The sequence below is a fragment of the Helicoverpa zea genome, chromosome 19 (assembly GCF_022581195.2).
Source record: "Helicoverpa zea isolate HzStark_Cry1AcR chromosome 19, ilHelZeax1.1, whole genome shotgun sequence".
Taxonomy (NCBI): domain Eukaryota; kingdom Metazoa; phylum Arthropoda; class Insecta; order Lepidoptera; family Noctuidae; genus Helicoverpa; species Helicoverpa zea.
Genome location: NC_061470.1, coordinates 6,823,579 through 6,845,034, shown reverse-complemented (window position 1 = coordinate 6,845,034; position 21,456 = coordinate 6,823,579). Strand labels below are relative to the sequence as shown.

Here is a 21,456-nt window from a genome sequence, read left to right as displayed (position 1 = left end):
ATAAAACATAACAACCGTGAAACAAAACTTCTGGTTTGTCAAGAAACTATCTCAATTTATAATTTACGAGGACGCCCCTGTAAAGTTCTGATAGTAATAAATTATGTATGTCTAAGCCCCTATTTACAATAGCGGAAGGGAAACTCAGGAGAGCCCTATATTTCTATCAATATTTCTGTCTGTCTACCGTAAATTACGATGACAGCTACTCAATATCATAAAAAATACTTTTCAAACAGTATTCTTATATTTCAGTTCCATTAGTCCATTTTCCCGATGGTAGACACTAAGTAAAATGGATCGATCGGAAGGCGACGAACTTCTAATTTAAAAAATGCCTCAAAGAGACCGGCTGTTTAGGAAATAATGCGATTAGTGTGAATTTAAACCGAAAATAGGAATGCGTCACAAGTTTTAGTGTTCTACAGAGACAACTTAGTTATAAAACTTACCTTAGCAATTTTATGCAGTAAAGCAGTAGTAGAACTAGTCTTGAATAGGCCGAGAGCTCGCCGCCTCAGACCCTGGCCGAGGCACGCTTCCACGGCACCGCACAGTGCTGTCACACCTCCACTCTCTTCATGCACGAATTTACGTGTTACGGCCTGGAGGAAAGGGAAATTATTATTTATCAAAATAGCTATATAACTGGACTGAGGTATGATAAGCTAAGTAAGTAACGTATGATTATTGCTCAATCCTTCTCCATGTTAGAGGAGGCCTGTTCCCAGCAGTGGGACGATAAAATGGCTGTGACGAAGGTGTGATAGACCTAAATTTCACTATAAAGTCAGTTTTACTAACCTACGAGACAATATCCTTTCTTGATTTCCAATTGTGTATTTCAGAAATGAAATCGCGAATCAGCAAATCTAATAAATAAATCATCCTTTCTTTTAACATCAATGTTGGAATATCGGAAGCCTTTCCAGCGAAAGATAAAAACTTCAAGATCTTTCCATATCTTACTAAACTGACTGAGCTTTTTATAATGACTGAAAAAAGGAAGATAAAATGCGAAAACGCGATCGGAACAGATTAATCTCTCTCAAATTAAAACCGATATTAGAGCTCAGAAGGAAAATCCGGACTTGAAATTGAAAAGTAATTTTCAACTGACTTTATCGAGAAAGTAATATAAAAGATCGGTTGGGACTTAAGACAGTTTAAATACAGTATAAGTCAGTTTGTTAGTCGTACGGCGACGCCTACGATACTTGGAATTTATTGCAAAACTAGCTTTTGCCCGCGACTTCGTTCGCGTGGAATAGTGGCATCCAGCAGATTTTTGGTTTGAACAATAGATGGCGCTGTATGTCTGTATGAATAAATTGTATTTTTTATTTCTATATTTTGTAATAGAAACTATCCTATGTCCTTCTCCTGGCTCTAAATTACCTCCCTGCCAGTTTTCAGCTAAATCGGTTCAGCCGTTCTTGAGTTATAAGTGGTGTAACTAACACGACGTTCTTTTATATAGAGATAGATACTCGCGTAGTGGTGAGGAAATTCCTCTCAATAATATACATAGAATATAGAGTACAAGCTCAGTTAGAGCTCTTCTCGGATTTTTATTCAACACTATAATATTGAAAAATGTGCTGACAGCTGCGTGAATATGGTAGGTATACCTTCGTTATTTTACGGTCGGTGGATAAAACCTACCATAATACTGATTTTAAAATCAGTGTTAGGCTAGGTTTTATATATTTTTAGGTCCATATGTAAGGATTTTGTAAATAACCCTTACTAATTATCGTCTAATACACTTTCATACGTTCACACTCCTAAAATATCTGGATCTATCTCCTTTAGTAGAAATAATATTCTTTATGACCTTGACTCTAAAACTTAATTGCAAATATACGTAAGCTGTCTATACGATTCGTAATTTAATATTGTGATGCTAATTAACCTTCTGCAATATTTAAACCCATTTCAAAATACCCAGAGAAGCCTAAATTAATTCAACCATTTATAAACGTTACTCATAAACTAGCCTTATCTGAATGTCCATAACAATCTAAAATTATGTGAATTTTAAACTAGGTACTACAGGTTTAGTCACTTGGTTCAAATTACATATTAATAAAATTTTAATTTTTGAGTCTGGATTTACGTAAATAAGCTCCATTTGGTCGTGATTATTGAACATTATGAAACTGATGATGAGTCTGAGTAGTGGTCCACGTTTTTTGCTCAAAATTTAAATCACTAAATTAGTGTTCAAAATACAAGAACGGTACTGCAGACCCAATATATTGCCATATGGACAGCGTTGCGGAAGTAACAAAAATATTTTTTTGGAATTACTCAAATGTCCTTTCCATAATTAGAAACACGAGGTATAAATATTCGTGCGGAAAGGTAACCTTTATTTTAGAAGGTCCGTAAAAAATATTGGCTTTTTTGCGGACTCTGAACTTTATGTAATCCTAGCATCTGCACGCAGTTTCACCCTCGTTCCGGGGAAAACACGTATGCGGATTAAAACTTAGGCCATGTTCAGCGCGGATAATGTAACTTTCTAACAGTGAAAGAATTATTCAAAACAGTGCATTCAAGTGCGAGTCGGACTCGCGCACGAAGGGTTCCGTACCATTATTTATAAAACGGACAAAAAAATCACGTTTGTTGTATAACGTTTGTTGTACCCCAAAATATTTATTTAATTCTAGTTTTCAGTATTTGTTATGATAGCGGCAGCAAAATACATCATCTGTGAAAATGTCAACTTTTTAACTATCACAGTTCATGAGATACAGCCTGGTGACAGACAGACGGATGGACGGACGGACGGACGGACGGAGGAGCGAAAACAATAGGGGGCCGTTTTACCTTTTGGGTACGGAACCCTAAAAATATATAATCTAATCATTCCCCTTTATGTATAGAACTATATATAGATATAGATTAGAAAGATATGTATTGTAATTTACCTCTTCCATCAACTGCTTGACCTCCTTCTTGACGGCAGCGATCAGCCGCTCCTTCTGGTCGGCGCTGGGGTCAGTCGCCGTGGCCGCCGGCATCTCCTCCGACCCTCCTTCAGCTACGACAATAGTACTATTGTTTTTATTAATACCAACACTAGGATACAATTTTCAAGTGGAAACTGACTACGCCTATTTATTTTAAACTAGCCGTTTTTATATGTGGGAACTACTGTCCAGAAGTAAAAAATAAAAAGAAATTTAGAATAGAATAGAAGCCTTTGTTACTCGCAGATGATGTAGCTTTCTATTTTTTTTTTAATCGGTCCAGAAGTATTTGAGTTTTTTTCAATAAAAACAATCAAAATACAATTTTTTCCTCTTTGTAATATTAGTACAGAAATAGACTAAGCAATTACTGAACAACCAAAACCTTTCTTAAATTGATATATCTACAATATGTACACATCTAGCTATGCATTGAATTCCATATCCTGTGGTGACATACACAGATATCATGCTCAAAACCACGCGAGTCAGCTCAACGAAATGCAGGCTCTATCGAATCGACAACAATAGCATGCCTACAACTAGGAATTCCGCACATTCGGCTCAAAGCTTTACCGTACCGTGCAGATAACTGACTATGTACGTATGAAGCTATTTTAGAGTTGCAACGGCTTTACCCCTAACAATATAATAGCATACGGGAATTTATATTCATTACCAGCCATGCACATTATAGCTCCCAAAGGAGTCGTACACATTACAGCTTCAGGTAACTTTGCATATTTTACATATAATTCCTGAAAGAGTTTCAGTTTGCAGAAGCTCAAGAATTCTCTTATAAAACTGATGTAATTTTCAGTCAAAGACCTCTGAGACATGACCTCTGAAATATTTGTCAGGTGAGCTCCAAAGGGGAGGTTTTTAACACAGGGATTGTTGGAATTATTAGCGGTACGGTAATTATGTGGTTTGTTTTACCCTTTGTGTTATATGACGACTTTAAATTATAAGTCTTGTTAGTGTCCACGTAGTAACTACGTTTGAAACATTCTTATATTAATCTGTCTATTCGTTGTTTCGCGGTTAAATATTGACATAATTTATATAAAGCTAATGTCAAAATGTTATCTCTAATTGCAAATCAAGGAATGCAATCGACAATAGAAAGCGACAGCATACGTATTCTGATAATAATTAAAAAATTAAGTTCACTTGCACATACCACAAGCAAGTTTCTGTCTCTTGACAATCGGTCTAGAATATTCCACGTACGAACAGAACTCATCAAGCGATATCCATTACGTCCTGTCCTATTTGTATACCCTAATGCCCGTTTTCACCAACGAATACCTAAATTTAGGGAGCATTTACGGAACACTTAATAAGAATTTCATTTTCACCAAAGCCTAGGTGTCAATTATAACCTTAAAATTTCACTTAAACTTGGGGGCCCGATTGATGCCTGCTTAAACAACCCCTATCATTATCATGACAGAATACAAACATATTTTGAACCGTTTCTGGCAATGGATAGTGAAATGAAACGTAAACTTTTAGAAAGTTTAGAAGCTGTGGAGGTTTTGGATATGTAAAATAATAATCATTAGAAGACCACGTACCTATCTTACGTGAAAGAGTAGATGACTGAGAAATAAGTACGATGATCATGACTTTTTTATAAGATTATAGGTTATCACTTGCTATGAATGCACTTGCTAGGTCAACTATAGGCCTATTCAGACCTAAGCGGTATTCGCTTCCGTCTACGGCAGAGAAAACCCTGTGGGTATGCGGTAATATGACTGTTCAGACCTAAGCGGTATTCGCTACCACCTGCGACAGAGAAAACCCAGTGGGTATGCGATAATATTACTGTTGATGTTCGGGATGTATGCCGCTGCTCTCGCGCGGTATGTACTTCTACCCACAGCGGCAGTGAATATCGCTCAGGTCGCTCTAGCCGCGGTATAGTTATCGGCACGGATATTGAGCCCTGACCTTTACCTGCGCAGAAGCCATTTATTGGTTTATTGCCTTATGTGTACAGTGTGCAAAGAAGTAGGCTAACATTAAAAATAATAAATAATGTAAATTAAAACAAAGATAGTAAACAAATATTTTAATATTAGTCCTCATATGATGTACCAAACATTATCATCATCCTCCTGCACCAATTCAATTTGGGGTGGGCTGGGCGCAGCATGTTTTTACACGTCTTTCCAATTTCTCGCACCACCTGAAACTAAATAAATATAAATAAATCTATAATTTTAACCCCATACTTAAATCCATCAACTCATGGAGAACAAAAATACAATGAAGCCCACAGTAAAACAAGGAACACAGTTGAACGGCAATATCTTAATACACTATATTATTATACACAGATATTATTCACATTTACCTGTAAACGGTTCCTATCGCATTAAAACTATTTGTGACTGGATCCAAGCTTTGTTTTTGGCTTCGTTCGTGGTCCCATCCGTTTTTTGTTTAATATTGTGTCGCTATGAGACGTCAGAAATTTCACTAGCTTGTCTTTTTCTTCTGTAAGAAAGGTTTATCCTCGTTTTCTCTTCTCTGCTAAAATAAACTTATCTATTCAACAATAATAAACCCAAAATTAACCTCACTCTATGTACACCATCGAGCTTAGTATATGTCAATGATGTACACATACACATCAGTCAATTTGACAAACACGCGAATGACATAGGTAAAAATTCACCTATAGAAAACCTCTTTACTGTTTTATAAAACATAGCGTAATGTAGTTTAAGTTAAATTAAAATAACACCACAAGAAAAAAAACTCACAGGCTTTAGTAATATATACTCGATAGACGTTTATTTCTTAAGAAGTACAGAAAAATCATTTTATCGATAAAATATCGACTTTGCATTACCGTTTGTAGAACTAGTAATCTGTCACTTACTTAAGGGATCCATGTACAAGTGTGGTGAAAATGAATTTAGGTAGGTGTCAAATTGGGAGGGGTCCTTATTAAAAGTAGCATTTCGATAGGGAAACGGTAAGAGGTTGTTGGTGAAAACGGGCATTACAGTCTTATAGAAAAAACTAATCTCCAGGGATCTTTCATAAGATTTCTCTTTGTACTCCTATTCTGTTTTCATAGTCCCTTTCATAACAACTTGCGTATTCATCGAGTTTATATAGAATCATTAGAACATTTCCGAAGATAAATAGGACGGATTAATTTATTCGATAGAAACGAGAAAATTATTTCTGTTTGGACGAAACGACGGATATGTTTGTGATAGTGTATATTTTCTTATACTTTACAGTGACTACGTAAAATACTGGCACTATTTAAACATCATTTAATCAACGAAAGCAAAAGAAAATTAATATAGTTATTAATTACAAGCCCTGAAACCGTTCACTGTCAGTAACACCAGGAAAATATCAACAGTTAATATTGCTTTATCGATTAAAGAAATACCTTTTTTATTACGTACTCGCCCTTGAGCCCTTATAAGCCCTCTTCGATAAAAGGATGATGTCTCGATAGATCTCAAGAGCCTATTCTTTGAACACAAGTCGAAGGTCAAACAAGTCCAAGGTCAAATAAGTCCGAGGTCATACAAGTCCGGCTTCCCCATCCCTACGCCACACAGTGAAGGAATCTCGCAATCTAGGGGGATTTAAATCAAAATATAAATTCTAATAATATATAATATAGTTATATCCTATTTATACCTAAGACCCCATTTGTCATAGCTACATATTAGAAATTCTTGTAGGTACTTTAAAAAAATTATAAAAAAATGTTAAAGTGGTAAGACAATAATCGTTGCAACTTTACAACACGAACAACAAAATTAAGGTGTCATCTTCACTTGAGATTACTGATCAAATTAATGTATACTCTTATTTATTTGTTTATTATTGCATTCTGTACATCTTTCAAGGTAAGTTATTGTGTATTTTATGTAAGTAATAGTTAAACATTGATCTAATGACATGATTTAAAAGCACAGTTAAATTAAGCATTTTTTAGAGATGATATGCAAAATAAAAGGCGTGTAGAAAAAAATGCTCTCAATATCCCGGTGTTTCTATTGTTTCAGTTTATAGCTTAGAATCTTAACTTTTGAGAACAATTTACAAAACTTGCGATTTTGTGCGACCGTCAAACATTTTTTTTCGGTTTCCAGAATGACCGCCGAAATTACAAAAAAACAAATTTTTGATATTTGGACCTCAAATGCGAAAGAGGAGCGAATTAATGCTATTTTTGCATTTATAATAGGTAATTACCCTCAAGTACAGTTTTCGGAAGGTGCTGTTAATGAAATTGAGTTTTTTTAAAGAAAGTTCTGTAACAAACTTAACGAAAAATGGACAGCAAGCGTTAGATATCGCGAACGCTTTTTAAACAAGAATGTTACTTGGTTGAATGAATGCATTAAATTACCAGATAATGTTTTAAATGAAATACCATCTACATCTGGCCACTCACAAGGAAGACCACATAATTTTTTTATAGAATGTTGCGATAAAACCAAAAAAACGCAAAGTTCAGAATCTAATATCGTCTACTAGCCCTGAAGAAATAGCGATTGCACATGAATGTAACCTTCGAAAAGCTGGTAAAAGGGACTCTGCAGCTATCGTAAAAGAACTTTCTATGAGTTCACCTAAGAGAGGTTCTATCATGAAAAGCGTACGAAAAAAATTCTTAGCGATAGCGTTCAAGTAACTGTGTCGGCCGATGAAGCATTAAGCATGATGGTAGTGCTGATATTACTGGGGTAAATTTAGAATTAATAACGAGGTTTCATATCATTTTAGGTTTCATATCATACTCTCGGGTCGGGTTTTACAGTCGATTTGGATTCCTTCAATAGTTACACAGAAGAAACCAGAAACTTGTATCTTAGGGAACACTCATGGTATAACATGCCAGTTAGTGTGCACAAAGTCTTATTTAATGTCCGGGATGTCATAGCTTCGTGTATTTTGCCGATTGGCCAGTTATCAGAGGAGGCACAAACCCGAAGATACAGGGAATTCTTCACTAGAAACACGACACGAATAGACACCAATACCGACCTACTTAACAGACTTCTCATATCATCAGATTCATATATATTCATAGCTTGGGACTTATAATGAAGAGAAAACGGAGTCCTTTAGATCCTGATGTCCTAAAATTGCTTTCTGTACCCACCGTAAATGAGGCCGAAAGTGGAAATAGTGAATAAAATATCAAAATTTATTCATATCGCATTTTTTCAAATAAAACTTTATTTTCTCTCACTATTTAAGTATTTTTATTTATTTGTAAACCAAGAAATATTATTTTTTAACTTGTATATTTTAATTAATTCAATTTGGAATTAAATCCCCCTAGATTGCGAGATTCTCACACTGTGCGCCATACGCATTAGTTGTAGTAAGGTTAGTTCCAATTAATTGATTTGATTATCCGTGTATTCAATGATGTCGTAGCAGCGTAGCGCGCTACGGCGTAGTAAGTGCTACAGGTTAAAGCTTTTTTTTTTTAACGACGTTAAAAATCATCAAATGACCCCTCCCGCTGTGGGTTAGCAGCGGAGAGGGAGCGTCAGACTCTTACTGACTAAAAACCGTCGTGTTCCGTCATAGGCCTTTTGTGTACCAGGGCCGCGGTATCTCTTTCGAACAACCCGCAGCTCCGGCAGGCCTTGGCCCTGCTGGGCCCCGCTGGGGTTGCTGACATCTCTTTGAGGAGCGCGTGGAACAACGCGCGCCTTCGACACGGGTCTGTCGTCTAAATAGACAGAGGGACGATGAGCCACCCGAACTCACCGCCCACAGACCCACACCTACGGTGGCCGGAAGTCGTCTCGCGACACCCGGCGCCCATGGTGTCTACCTGGTCCAGCGCGGCGGCCGGGATGAGAGGTGCGAACTCTCTGGCGTTCCGCCTCCTCCTTCTCGAGCATGACCGCTTCGCAGAAGGAGGCGACGGCATCCCATTCCCTCTCGCCCCGGACCATGGCCTGAACCAGGGCCGGACGCGAGAGGTCGCCGCCATCCAAAGCCTCGACGAGGACCCGGCGGTGCCCCTCCCATGCGGGGCACACCTGGACTGTGTGGTCCACCGTGTCCTCGGGGCTGTCCGCACAATGGTGACACCCGGGCGCCTCTTCACTACAGGTTAAAGCTTGTGGCACAGCGGACAGCGCACCAACCACGCGCTGTCCGCTCGCCGTCGGCGCGCCGGCCGCGAGGTGTAAGCTTGCTGTCACAGCAAACTCAATATTATTTTAAGACGATTATGATTGATGTTATGATTGAACACGACGTAATGACGTTGTTTCGCTGCCGGCTCGGAGTCGGCGCACAATTAGTACGCCGTTGGCGCGCTGTACGCATGAGGTCAGCACGCAGGCGGCGAGTCGAGTTGTGTGGAAGTGGCAAGCACGCTGACTGCTCGCCGTTGGCTTTTTCATATTGACATTACGAAATATAATATACACGATTTAATGCTCTAAATTGAATGACAACTTAAATGCTGGTGTGGAGCCGTGCTGTTGCGGTGCTGCTATAATGTGCCACAAGCTTAATACGATTACACAAAACCCTTTTCTTTTTTAGTTATGTTATCAAAGTTGTTATACTGGGTGGGTAAGGTACATTTTATTGTTAAGTTAACATTTATACTTAGTTAATATTTATCTACATATTCTTTAAATCTTCGATGTTTAATCTTGCTTTATAAATGCTGCCATAATTAGCTTAAATTAACATCTATCACTAATTAATAAAATAGGCAAATGTTTTCCATTACTTACTATAACCTTGACCTGAAACAACCCAAGAAAACATCTCTTAAACCCTATTAAAAGTCTCCGCAAATTCTGAACAAAAAAAGCCTTTACTACAAAGTACAAAAGTCTTTCATTAACATAAAAAAGCGTTGTAATTAGTTCATTAATTTACTAGAACAATACTCGTCACGTCGAACAAAATAAGTTTAATGGGTAATTTCATTTCATTTGTTTCAGTTTTCAGCGTCAATCAGGCTTTGTGAAAAGTTTTGTGTTGAAGCCTTCGGCTGATGAAGTCTAAAAAGTGCGCGTGTAATCAAACGATAAATACTTATAAATTAATGGAGCCCCTTTAAGATGGGGGACTGATTTATTTGCGTAGGTAAATTGGGGAGGTTTGAAGATTTATAAAAAAATCGTTTTAATACTCAGTCTTATTTATTAAAATTAGGAGTTTATTACGGAAGGACACTAATATTTGAAAGCATGCCGTGGACTATATGTTTTATGTATGTATAAGTCGAATATTTTTAAACTCTCTTGAGTAGGTATCAAATTCCAGTCTTTCCCCACAGCTTTGAAGCATGCTATAGAACTACCTATGTTCTTCACGCACCGAGATACATAGACAGTACAGATATAACCTAAGTTTTATTACGAGTATGTAGCTGTAATATTCTCAAGTTTCGTCAATTGTCTATTGTATCTATTCAGTAGTGCTCAAGTCACATTCTTACCCACAATTTCAATATAAGTGTGATATTATTAAATACATTTACATTCCACAAACTATTTTCTGATTTACATAGTTATTGTAACTTTTTTAATCTATGCAACTAATATAAATCCTCTTTCAATTTACTGTTACGATTAATCTCGCAGCTCTTTGGCGCGAGTAGTGTGGGGCAGCACGTTCCAATCCCCTGCGGATCAAATATTTGCTCGACTGACAAATATTAGTTCCTGGGGTGGGTGTCTGTCAGTCTATTTGTTACACCTACACTTTATAACAAGTTTTAGCTCTAAATTGTGTGTCACTAATTGAAAATCGGTTATTACTTGAAGCCTTGCGAGTGGCACGTGTATTAATGGTATATCTAACCTTGCCTTACTGTCTACCGTGTGTTATAAATTTACCTTCTCGTCAATCCATCCTGAAGTTGTCTGGAAGAGATCGCTCTTAGCGATTAGACATACCCATTATGTCACTTTAACTTTAAGATCTAAGATCAAAGAATTAAAAATAAAGTAGGTATATCTACCTGAAGCATGTTGGTGAAAACTTAACGAAAATGCGTTCAGTATTATTATAATATAGGACTTTGTACTACAATACGATACTCTAAAAATATATATTAAAATAGCAATAAACCCACAAAAAAATGGAGTTAGTTCTTCACGATATTTTAATTAAGAATATATATATATATATATATATATATTTTTTTTTTTTAATTAAGAATATATATATATATACATATATTTTTGAAGAAATTTTTCCGTCAATCATCTATTTTCGACGACAAGGTTTACGTAGATTAAAATTAAAGGAAATTACATTGAAGGAGGCCATCTTTACATTTAATTACGATTCGACAGGTATCTCTTACTCTATGATGAAAAGAAAACATTGAGACCTTCCTCAAAGCGAACCGTTTTATATTGCTTTTTATAGACACATTTTTACGACCGGCAGAAAATATTGCGAGTTTATTACAAGCGACTAAAAACAATTTTAGTTTCCACTGAAAATAAGTAATTTTATTAAAAGAAAACATATCTGAATAGCAACGACTAATATTATTTAATACACAAGTGATATTTAATAAAAGAAAAGACTTTTTTATTTTTTTAAATTATAAAGTTACCTGTGTTCTCGAAAGAGGTTTAACATAACGTCATTTACATCTTGTCCAACATTTACCCAGTACCTTTACCCTTAACGAATTAAATAAAATTCAATTTCAAAGAAAACACGCGTGACGTTAATAAACTGTAGCATAAAGGCACACTTTGGCGCAATAAAACCAACCTTTTTGCATTAGCTGGGTTAAGGTAAGGTAAGGATGGAAACCATGCGTGCTTATTTTCTTTAAAAAAATGTGCCTCCATAATATCTCTCAAAAGAGTAATATGTCTAATCTATTAAATGGCAACATTGAGGAGAATTTAGGTTTTTGTTTCATAAGGATAAGCACTCACTTCTTGGTAAGACAAATGTTAAACTGCATCTTTATACGTATTTTAAATTGATCCAAAGACATTACGAGTGCCTTTCAAACTATAACACAGCAAAGCTTGGCAGTATAACACTCTCATGGTATTAGTGACCTTGAAGTCCTATCTATCTAGGTATAATTGGGATCATAAAGAGAACGATCTATTAAGAAAAGTTCGCAAACTACCAAACTAACACTTTATGATCCGTAAGACTTGGCTGAAAGAATCACACCTGTGCCTAAACCTGTGTACGCTTTACGAAGAAAATTAGGGTTGTCAATCCTCCAAAGAACGACCCTCTCGGATTGTGTACATATTAAAATAGGTGTCACCTGCAAACCCCTTTGAAATTAATTTTATGTCTGTGTGACACCGCCTGTAAAGCCAGCAGAATAATATTTGTATATATTATTTATAGGAAAATTTAAATTTATTTCATGAACTGGGCCTGAACTTTAACTCACTGTCGTGCCATTAGGTAGGTAAACACTTGAGTATAATACGTCTTTCTTTTTATCCTCATTTCTAGATAACTCCTTATAACTTCAAAGTAAGTAGGTACCTACAGCTATAAAATCAAACGGCTTTCTCATCCACCGTCACTCAACATAATCAATTCGTCTTAATTGTCTATTACCTAGAATTAGTATATTAGTCTATGCCTAGAACCTGCGCCGAAAGAACGCCTCGGGGAACATCACAGTGCTCACACAACCAACAAATAGAAAATTATTGGAAAACTGCCTAACATCACTGAAAATAAGGTAAACAAAATAAACCAATTTCATTACGATGTCAAGTTCAACAAAGTTAAATAAAAATCAGAGTCATCATTATCGAAAATGGTTATACTTCGGCCGTTCAGAGAATGCGTTCCTGACACCTATCAGTTAGTCACGACTAGTGATGGGCACAACATAACACTGAGTTCGTTACCGTTCCTTCAAAATGAACCGCCGCATTATTTTAAGATTATTTTCGTTTTAAATTGGCGGAATCATTTGTTTTATATTTTAGTTATTTAAGTGGAAACCAAAAAAAGGTAATATTCATATAATAAAATTGTTTTATTTATTCTTTGTTACAAGTACATTGAATTGAATGTGCGAACAGAATATTAATCAGACTCCGATTTGCTTGAGGAGGTGGTGTCTTCATCATCATCTTCGCCTACATGTATAATTATATTATTATCAATAACAGAATCAATCCTGATATCTCGGTCTAACAAAAGCCGGGTAATCAAATAAAAACAGATCGAAAACACTTGAAAAACGTGGTCTATGCGCACGAAACGACAACGGACGACTGTTTTAGCGTCACAAAATGGCGGCCCATAACGCCATTTGGGGTTACCATTTTTAATCTAAGTATAAAAATGCGGTTTGGTCATAGTTTTATTTTTATTTTTCATAAAAGTTATAATTAAGTCTTATAGTCCATTATTTTCCAATTCTTAAAAAGAAAATCAAAACGTATTATTTTATATTATAACTGTATAAGAACAGATTACGATACTTGCCTGTTATTTTTAGCACAGCACTACAAAATATAAACCGCTGACATAACCTTGTAATAGCGCAGTATAGATTTAGAAAAATATTGTTTACCAAGTTATTTGACACTCAGTTTGGCACAAAATTATAACATTCATTGATTATTGATATAATAATGTTGTTTTAATGCTCCTCAATTGTTAACGGTAAACAACCAACAAAAATATTTTTATCGTAACTGCAACGCCATTGCAAAGTTACGTCGTCAGTTCAATCGCGACGTGTCAGGAACGCATTCTCTGAATGGCCGAACTTATAGTATTAAACTCCAAAATTTTAATATCGAATCTGACGCAAACTCTATGGTTATTTACTTTTTCTGTTTGCTGAGAAAAGCTTTTAATTTTCCATCGGAACTTTTTATTTGTTTTCAGTTAGAGTTGCAAAATTACAATTCTATTTACCGTTAGTCTGCCATTTTTTATTTACGTTGGCTTTGAAAACTCTGTGTGCATATCTGCGAGAGTATGATTATTTTCTAAAAATGATTCGTGCTGTGCTCAAAGGACTATAGTGCCTTTACGCCGCCGGCTTACGTGCTTGAATATAAGACAAATAATAATAATAATAAGCCCCGCAAGGCATCTGAGGCGGATGACGGGGAGTAGCGACCCCGCGGGGCTATATATCCGAGTGCTCCAGGGAGAGTATACTGTCCCCCACCTCCGGCTTGCCGGAGTGAAGCATGACGGGGGATAGGTCTCCCGCCTCTTGGCTTGCCTTCATCGGCCGGTCAGAGTGGAGTCGCTAGAGCAAGGTTAGTCCTGCTCGGAGGGTAGGTGCCTCGTGGTAAGTGGCGAGTGGGCCGGTGATGCTGGACCCACAGGGAGCGCGTGATCTGCGTTTAAAGTCCGCCGAGGTATCCTCACCCTTCTCAGCCGCTCATGTCCCTGTTGCCCTCTTGTTGCTTTTCAGTGACTGATTCCCGGGGGCCCAGTAAGTGAGTTGGCGAGTCTCCACCTGCCATTTTAACATGTATTTAATACATTGTCATCGGCAGGTGCCATAGTTCCCGTAGTTTCCCCATTCCTAGTCCATTAGCATCCCATCACAATAGCCTAAGTAGTTTTCATCCATAGTTAGCAATAGTTTAGCACAGAACCGGGGATTGTCCTTGGGTACATTTCTATAGTGTATACAGGGATAATCGTCGGTTTTGTGTTACCATTTCATTAAAGTTGTCTCAAAAGGGCTTCAGCGTGTTGGCTTCGGCCCCACGTTCGCCTCCCAAAAATCCGGGACTCTGTAGTCCTGTGGTCGGTTAGAGACATACAAATATAATAATAATAAGCCCCGCAGGGCATCTGAGGCGGATGACGGGGAGTAGCGACCACGCGGGGCTATATATCCGAGTGCTCCAGGGAGAGTATACTGTCCCCCATCTCCGGCCTGCCGGAGTGAAGCATGACGGGGGATAGGTCTCCCGCCTCTTGGCTTGCCTTCACCGGCCGGTCAGAGGGGAATCGCTAGAGTAGGGTTAGCAGCCCGCTCGGAGGGTAGGTGCCTCGTGGTGAGTGGCGAGTGGGCCGGTGATGCTGGACCCACAGGGAGCGCGTGATCTGCGTTTAAAGTCCGCCGAGGTATCCTCACCCTTCAGCCGCTCATGTACCTGTTGCCCCCTTGTTGCGATTTAGCGACTGATTCCCGGGGGCCCAGTAAGTGAGTTGGCGAGTCTCCATCTGCCATTTTTACGTGTATTTATTACATTGTTATCGGCAGGTGCCATAGTTCCCGTAGTTTCCCCATTCCTAGTCCACTAGCATCCCATCACAATAGCCCAAGTAGTTTTCATCCATAGTTAGCAATAGTTTAGCACAGAACCGGGGATTGTCCTTGGGTACATTTCTATAGTGTATACAGGGATAATTGTCGGTTTTGTGTCACCATTTCATTAAAGTTGTCTCAAAAGGGCTTCAGCGTGTTGGCTTCGGCCCCACGTTCGCCTCCCAAAAATCCGGGACTCTATAGTCCCGAGGTCTGGTAGAGACATACAAGATAATAATAATAAATTTATTTATTTACTCAAAACAAAGGATAGTGGTACACGTTAAGAATATAATAAATTTCACAAAAACAGTACTACATTTTCCACTAACGTGTGGGTGTAGGCACTGCTCTCCTAGCTAGGTTATAAAAACCTGTGTTAAGGAGAAGCAGTCCGGACCCCTAAGGTACAATGATGCAAAGTTACATAGTGGTTATGTATGATGTTACTGCTACAATTCCGAAGAATTGAGTAAGACCATTAAAGGTTCATAATTACTTTAGTTATCATTAAAAATATAACAGATAAAAATGTGTGTGTGTGTGATTGCGTGTGCTGTGTGTGGGTGTGTGTGTCTGTGTGTGATTGTGTTTGTGGTGTCTGTGTGTGTGATTGCGTGTGTGGTGTTTGTGTGTGTTGTGGTTGAGAGGCCTATGTCCAGCAGTGGACTGCGATAGGCTGATGATGATGATGATGATGATATGTGTGGTTGTCGATGTTCATCATCTATATTAAGATCAGTTCAGTTTCGTCGTATGACTTATTTTGGAGATACGATTGTACAATTTTTTTGCATTTATAATACGGCAGTCCGTAGATATGACACTCTTCATTTATTTTGTTATATAGAAAAGGACCAAGAAAATGAAAAAGTCTCTTGACAAAAGTTGAGCGCACCCGCGGAAGGGTGCATACTCCATCTTTTTGACGTTTGCTACGCTTTTTATTTTCTATTATTCGGTATGGGGTGTTGCGGTGCTGGAGAATGACTGTTTGTAGTATAAAATGCTGCCGAACATTCAGCACTTTGCACTCATTGTATAGTTGATCAGTTGGAAACAGAATAGGACGTAAGGTGGCTACTTTTAATATAGCCTTATGCGCCACTTCTAGCGGCTTGAGGGTGGTTTTAGCTGCACCGCCCCAACAAGAAATGCAGTACGTTACGATGGATAGGCAAAGTGCAAAATAGACATTACGTATTATAATGGGATGAGCAATGTGGCGAAGAGTTTTAAAGATGTATATCAGTTTGCGAACTCGTCCAGTCACCAAACCGATATGAGACTTGAAATTGAGATTCCTGTCCAAAACTATTCCCAGGTATTTGATGCTTTCAACAGATGTTAAGGAAGGGCATTGACAGTTTAGAACCTGTATTTGTGGATGACCAGTGTGGGCTTTGATTATGATTGGAGTCTTTGGTTGAGCGACTGAGCTATTAGAATAAGTCAGAAATTTAGTTTTGGAGGTATTGAGACTTAAAGTATGTGAATAGAGCCAATTTAATGCTACGTTAAAGCCAAGCTGAGCTTGATGCTCTAGTAGTGACCAGGTATCCGAGATGAAGGTTATTGCTGTGTCATCCGCAAAAGATATTACCTTGGCATTATCGATACTGAGGTCACACAGGTCATTTATAAAGATTAGGAATAGGGTGGGGCCTAATATGCTTCCTTGTGGTACCCCATAGTGTATTGGAAGATCGTCGCTGTCATGACCTTCGATCCTGACTTTTTGCGTACGATTGGAGAGGTAGCTTTGGAAAAGATCCAGTTGTAGACCTCTGATGCCTATTTTCTCAAGTTTGACTAAGAGTATGGAAACAGGGACAGTGTCGAACGCTTTCGCGAGATCTAGAAATATAGTAAGGACCTTTTTATTTTTGTTTATATGTTCTATAACAAAGCTGGTTAAATCGTGAACTGCATCACAGGTTGACTTATTTTTCCGAAAGCCATATTGTTGTTTCGAGATAATCTCATAATGTTCCAGGTAGCTAACCAACCTTTTGTTTATCAGCCGTTCAAGGACTTTGGATAAAGCAGTTAATACAGCTATAGGACGGTAGTTATTCGGCAATGTTCCGTCGCCCCCCTTAAAGAAAGGATAGATTATTGCTTTTTTAAAGGATGTCGGAAAAACAGCTGTTTCAAAGCAAATATTGAATATATGGCATAAAATAGGCGCCAGAGTGGTGGAAAATTTCTTTAATATTGTAGATGAAATGCCGTCCCAACCAGTAGCAGCGTTTGATCGCAGTGAATTTATGGTGGATATGACTTCTTCTGGGTCAGTTTTATCCAAGACAAAGGACGAAGTTGGTATAGAACCGTTTTGGGGGATAGGTAGTTGCTGTGAGGGTCTCGTTTTTATAATGTCATCTGCAAGTTTCTTGCCAATATTGACAAAAAAGGAATTCACATTATTACATGATTGTGCGGGTGAGAAAGATGGGGATAGAAGTTGTTTGGACGAGTGTGATGATTCAGTATGATTCGTGCTGTGCTCAAAGGACTATAGTGCCTTTACGCCGCCGGCTTACGTGCTTGAATATAAGACAAATGTACATACATCTAATGCATCTCACAAACTTCGGAATAAAGTCAACGCTATGCACACTGAAGCCAAGTTAGTTTGCATAGCTACTCCGTCTGTTTCCTATTAAAGGATATTAAACTTAGCTGGGGATGTGTGTACTTTAGAGGAACCTATAAAGTAGTTCCTACTAATTTACCTACGTGCCTTTAAAGTTTGTTACGTAAATATTTGTAGAAGGAATTTAAACTTGCGTCAACTGTGTAGGTAATGTGTGTATAAAATGTACCTATGGGCAAAGATTCTGGACTGAATGATTTACATAGTTCATCTATAGCGAAAAATAAACTTAACTTACTGGTTATTTTAATTGTTTCCAAGAAAATTATTTACATTGTTATACATATATGTTCAGTAGCAGGTTAAAGTAATCCGGATTTTTACGCGTTTGTAATCGACGTTTAAGGATTAACGCGAAATTCGAACAAACTCGACTTTATTCCAATTCGTTCCATTGATTGCGTAATCGGATTATGTACGGCCATCACTATACCTACCTATACATACATGTTTCGTTGTACTGATCAATATGAATAAAATAACGCTTATTTTGGCTACTAAAATGAAGTTTGGGAGACAAAAAATCAATGACAGTTTACCAATAACATTTTAAAAGGGGCAGAGGCAAACTTAAGTTAGGAAAAAATAAAAATTGTTTAGCAGGCACTCGACAGAGACAAGATTAATTATGCCCCAACCAGTAGATGACAGCCGCGACAGGGCACCGAGCAATTTTGTGCCACCGTTTGCTGAAAGCCTGCCAAATTGCCTGGAGACATCAATCATTTAGTTTTACCTCATATATTTGTGTCCACAAACCTTCGGCTTGGAAAACAACAAAATCATTTTGAAACATACATAAAATGTAGTAACGATACTTAATTGAATTCAAACACATTGAATTCAATTAAGTATCGTTTGTGTAGTGCCTCATTGGTCTATGTCTAGTGGTTGCATGGTTTGCTGGTCTGGCTGAAATCAGCTGGTGGGTTTTCAGAAACATTTCACAAACCAGCCTGAAATCTGGAAGTCGATGATTGCTGCACCCGTGCACCGGAGAGCAAGTAAATGTTAGTCCTGCGGTTGATCTCTCTCCGGTCATTTCAGATTACCGTCGAAGTTAAGTGCACCTGTGTCTGCGCAAATGTTTGCGTACTATAATGTTACATATAACATACCTATGTGATGCGCAGCTAGCTGATCTCCTTAGAGAGGACAGCCGCCATGGCCTACCATCAGAGCAGTGACTGTTCTATCTGCATTAAGTTCCGATATGTTAAAGACACTAAAGTATTTTTAATACCTTGTCTTCTACGTCGTCATATTGTTATTCTATGTATATTTCGGAACATTTCTATGAACTTGTAATCGTGCTGACAAAGCAATATTATGTTCAGTGTAAGCCTCGCATAATCTTGTTCAGTGAGCAGAATTTCAATGTTACAAAGCCCTTAGTAATATCTACATCTACATATTATGTAGCTTAAATGGTACATATCGGTTATATAGCTTAACTTGCACTTATGTTATTTACATCTCTTCTTAGATCCGATAGCTAGGGCCTAGAGCAACTAATTCGAAACAAAGAAGCTACAACCCTAAGTTTTCGTTTTAGCCACTTCTCGAAAACAATTGCGTCTCGCACCCGCACAAAATGATGCATGAGCTACATTATAAACTACTGTAAAGTTTCGTCAATAGTTTTCGCTAGATCCTGAGTAGCTATTATAAAGAAATGAAGTTTTCGAAACAACTAGGCATTTTCAGAAATTTTCATTTTTTATGAAAAATTTTCTAAGTCCCAAAAGCCTTGCACACCCTTTGCTACACTCCAACCCCAAATTCCTCTAACACAGATACGAAATCCATGAATTTGATTTTCGTGAAGCCTGTATTTCTGAATGATATAATAAGCGTAGGATATTTTATTCAGTCTTATGTTCTTCAGTTTGGTAATGGGTTCCTAATGAATGTCCAAGCAAATAATAGAACCTACAATCAAATTGCAAAGACGTCTCTATACTATGTAGCTATAAGTAATAAAACATTGATTAGATACTTTCACGGCCACCCATCTACTAAGCAACGTGACAGAATAGGGACAATCTACTCCTATAGATATAAGTGTAGATAGGTATATTATGTGTTATAAATATGGGTAGGTACATAATATAGGTATTTAATGTTTGCTGGTACCTACCTAATAAAAATCTTAATACAAATGATACAAACGCGTCTTAAAAACGTCTTTCTCGTTATTATATAGTCGCTCTTAGTAAATTAAATTCAAAATTCAGAGAGTATTTTAATTCAATTTTAATTTGGGTTTAATTTAAATTCCCTAAATTAATTAAACGAGCTTAAATTTTCCATTAGTTTGTTTAGTCGAGAAAATCTTCCGCCACATTTATCAGATTAGCGCTACAGGTCCTACTTAATGACTCCTATAATTTATTTAATGAATAGAATTGTGTTCGGCCGTGAAACTTTGAAACCCGCCCTTATCTCCACCCGCTATAAAAACAACATTACGAGCAACACTCACATGGCCGACATTCGCCTACGCTTCATGTTATCGGCACGTCAAAACTACAACACGATTAATTTATACCTAATACTCAACCTATTAAATATTTACCAGCACAATTACATATCACAGACATTAACAACGATTTTTAACAACTCACAAAAAAATACAGACAGCCACAAAGACACGTATTTATTTTAATTTCCATGGAAAATCTGCGTATAACCTACCTACCTTTATTTTGGGCGGCCATTGTAGTTTTCTGCCCACGGGGAGTGGCGCATTATTTTTCCTTGAAAACTTTCACATTTCACAATAATATTTTAAATGGTATGAGCACGTCTGTGAGCGTCACTTGTTTATGAAACGTGTTTACAATACAACTGATGGCTGGGAATGGTTTGTTTGGTGGAAAAATCGATGCGACGCCGCGCGCAGTCAGCCGCTACACGAATGATAAGAAGCAAGAGCGGCGCCAGCAACAGCCTTGCTATCCTGTCCTAACTACATACATAGAGGTTTCATAGCTATATTGTACCTACTCCCTCGAAGTTTCGCTGTGTTTCAGCCAGCTGATTCAGGATTGTTACGCGCAGTTATTGCGAAATAATTTAGTATCTTTCGTACATTTACGATTTGGGAATCTTTGTGTGGGTAGCTTGTTTACGTATACAAGCTTTCATGATTAAATATACGTACTTATTTATTTCATAATAACACTCTTTGTGAAGTCTTTAGTTTCTTGTTTTACCTATTTTCCTTATTTTATTGGGTAGGGACAACAGGAATTTTGATGAGTAGTTCTCAATATATTATATTACATCATAAAATTATTTAAAAAAATGCAGTGTTCAATAGAATGATGAATTTCATTCATCTGAGTGAACACCCCAAAACTTCAGCATCGAAAAAGTAATTTGAAACGAAAAAATATATACTTTATTCGTACTATTTTTGAATACTACCGCCTATTTCAAATATAAATGTTGCTACGTTAAAAAAAAAACTTTTAATAAATTTGATTTATGCATATACTTGGTCGTCTTAGGTAAAATTCGTTAATAAAAAT

At 37.4% G+C, this 21,456-nt stretch overlaps 1 protein-coding gene across 1 annotated transcript; it reads right to left on the bottom strand.

Annotated features, from left to right (window-relative positions):
- Positions 1-250: 250 nt before the first annotated feature.
- LOC124639428 (small G protein signaling modulator 2-like) lies at positions 251-20,825 on the bottom strand. Its single transcript, XM_047176784.1, has 3 exons — positions 20,622-20,825; positions 2,940-3,052; positions 251-605 (listed from the first exon to the last, which is right to left on the bottom strand). Exons 1-3 carry the CDS (start codon positions 20,638-20,640, stop codon positions 423-425), a joined length of 315 nt encoding a protein of 104 aa, XP_047032740.1. The 5' UTR covers positions 20,641-20,825; the 3' UTR covers positions 251-422.
- Between the last annotated feature and the right edge of the window lie 631 nt (positions 20,826-21,456).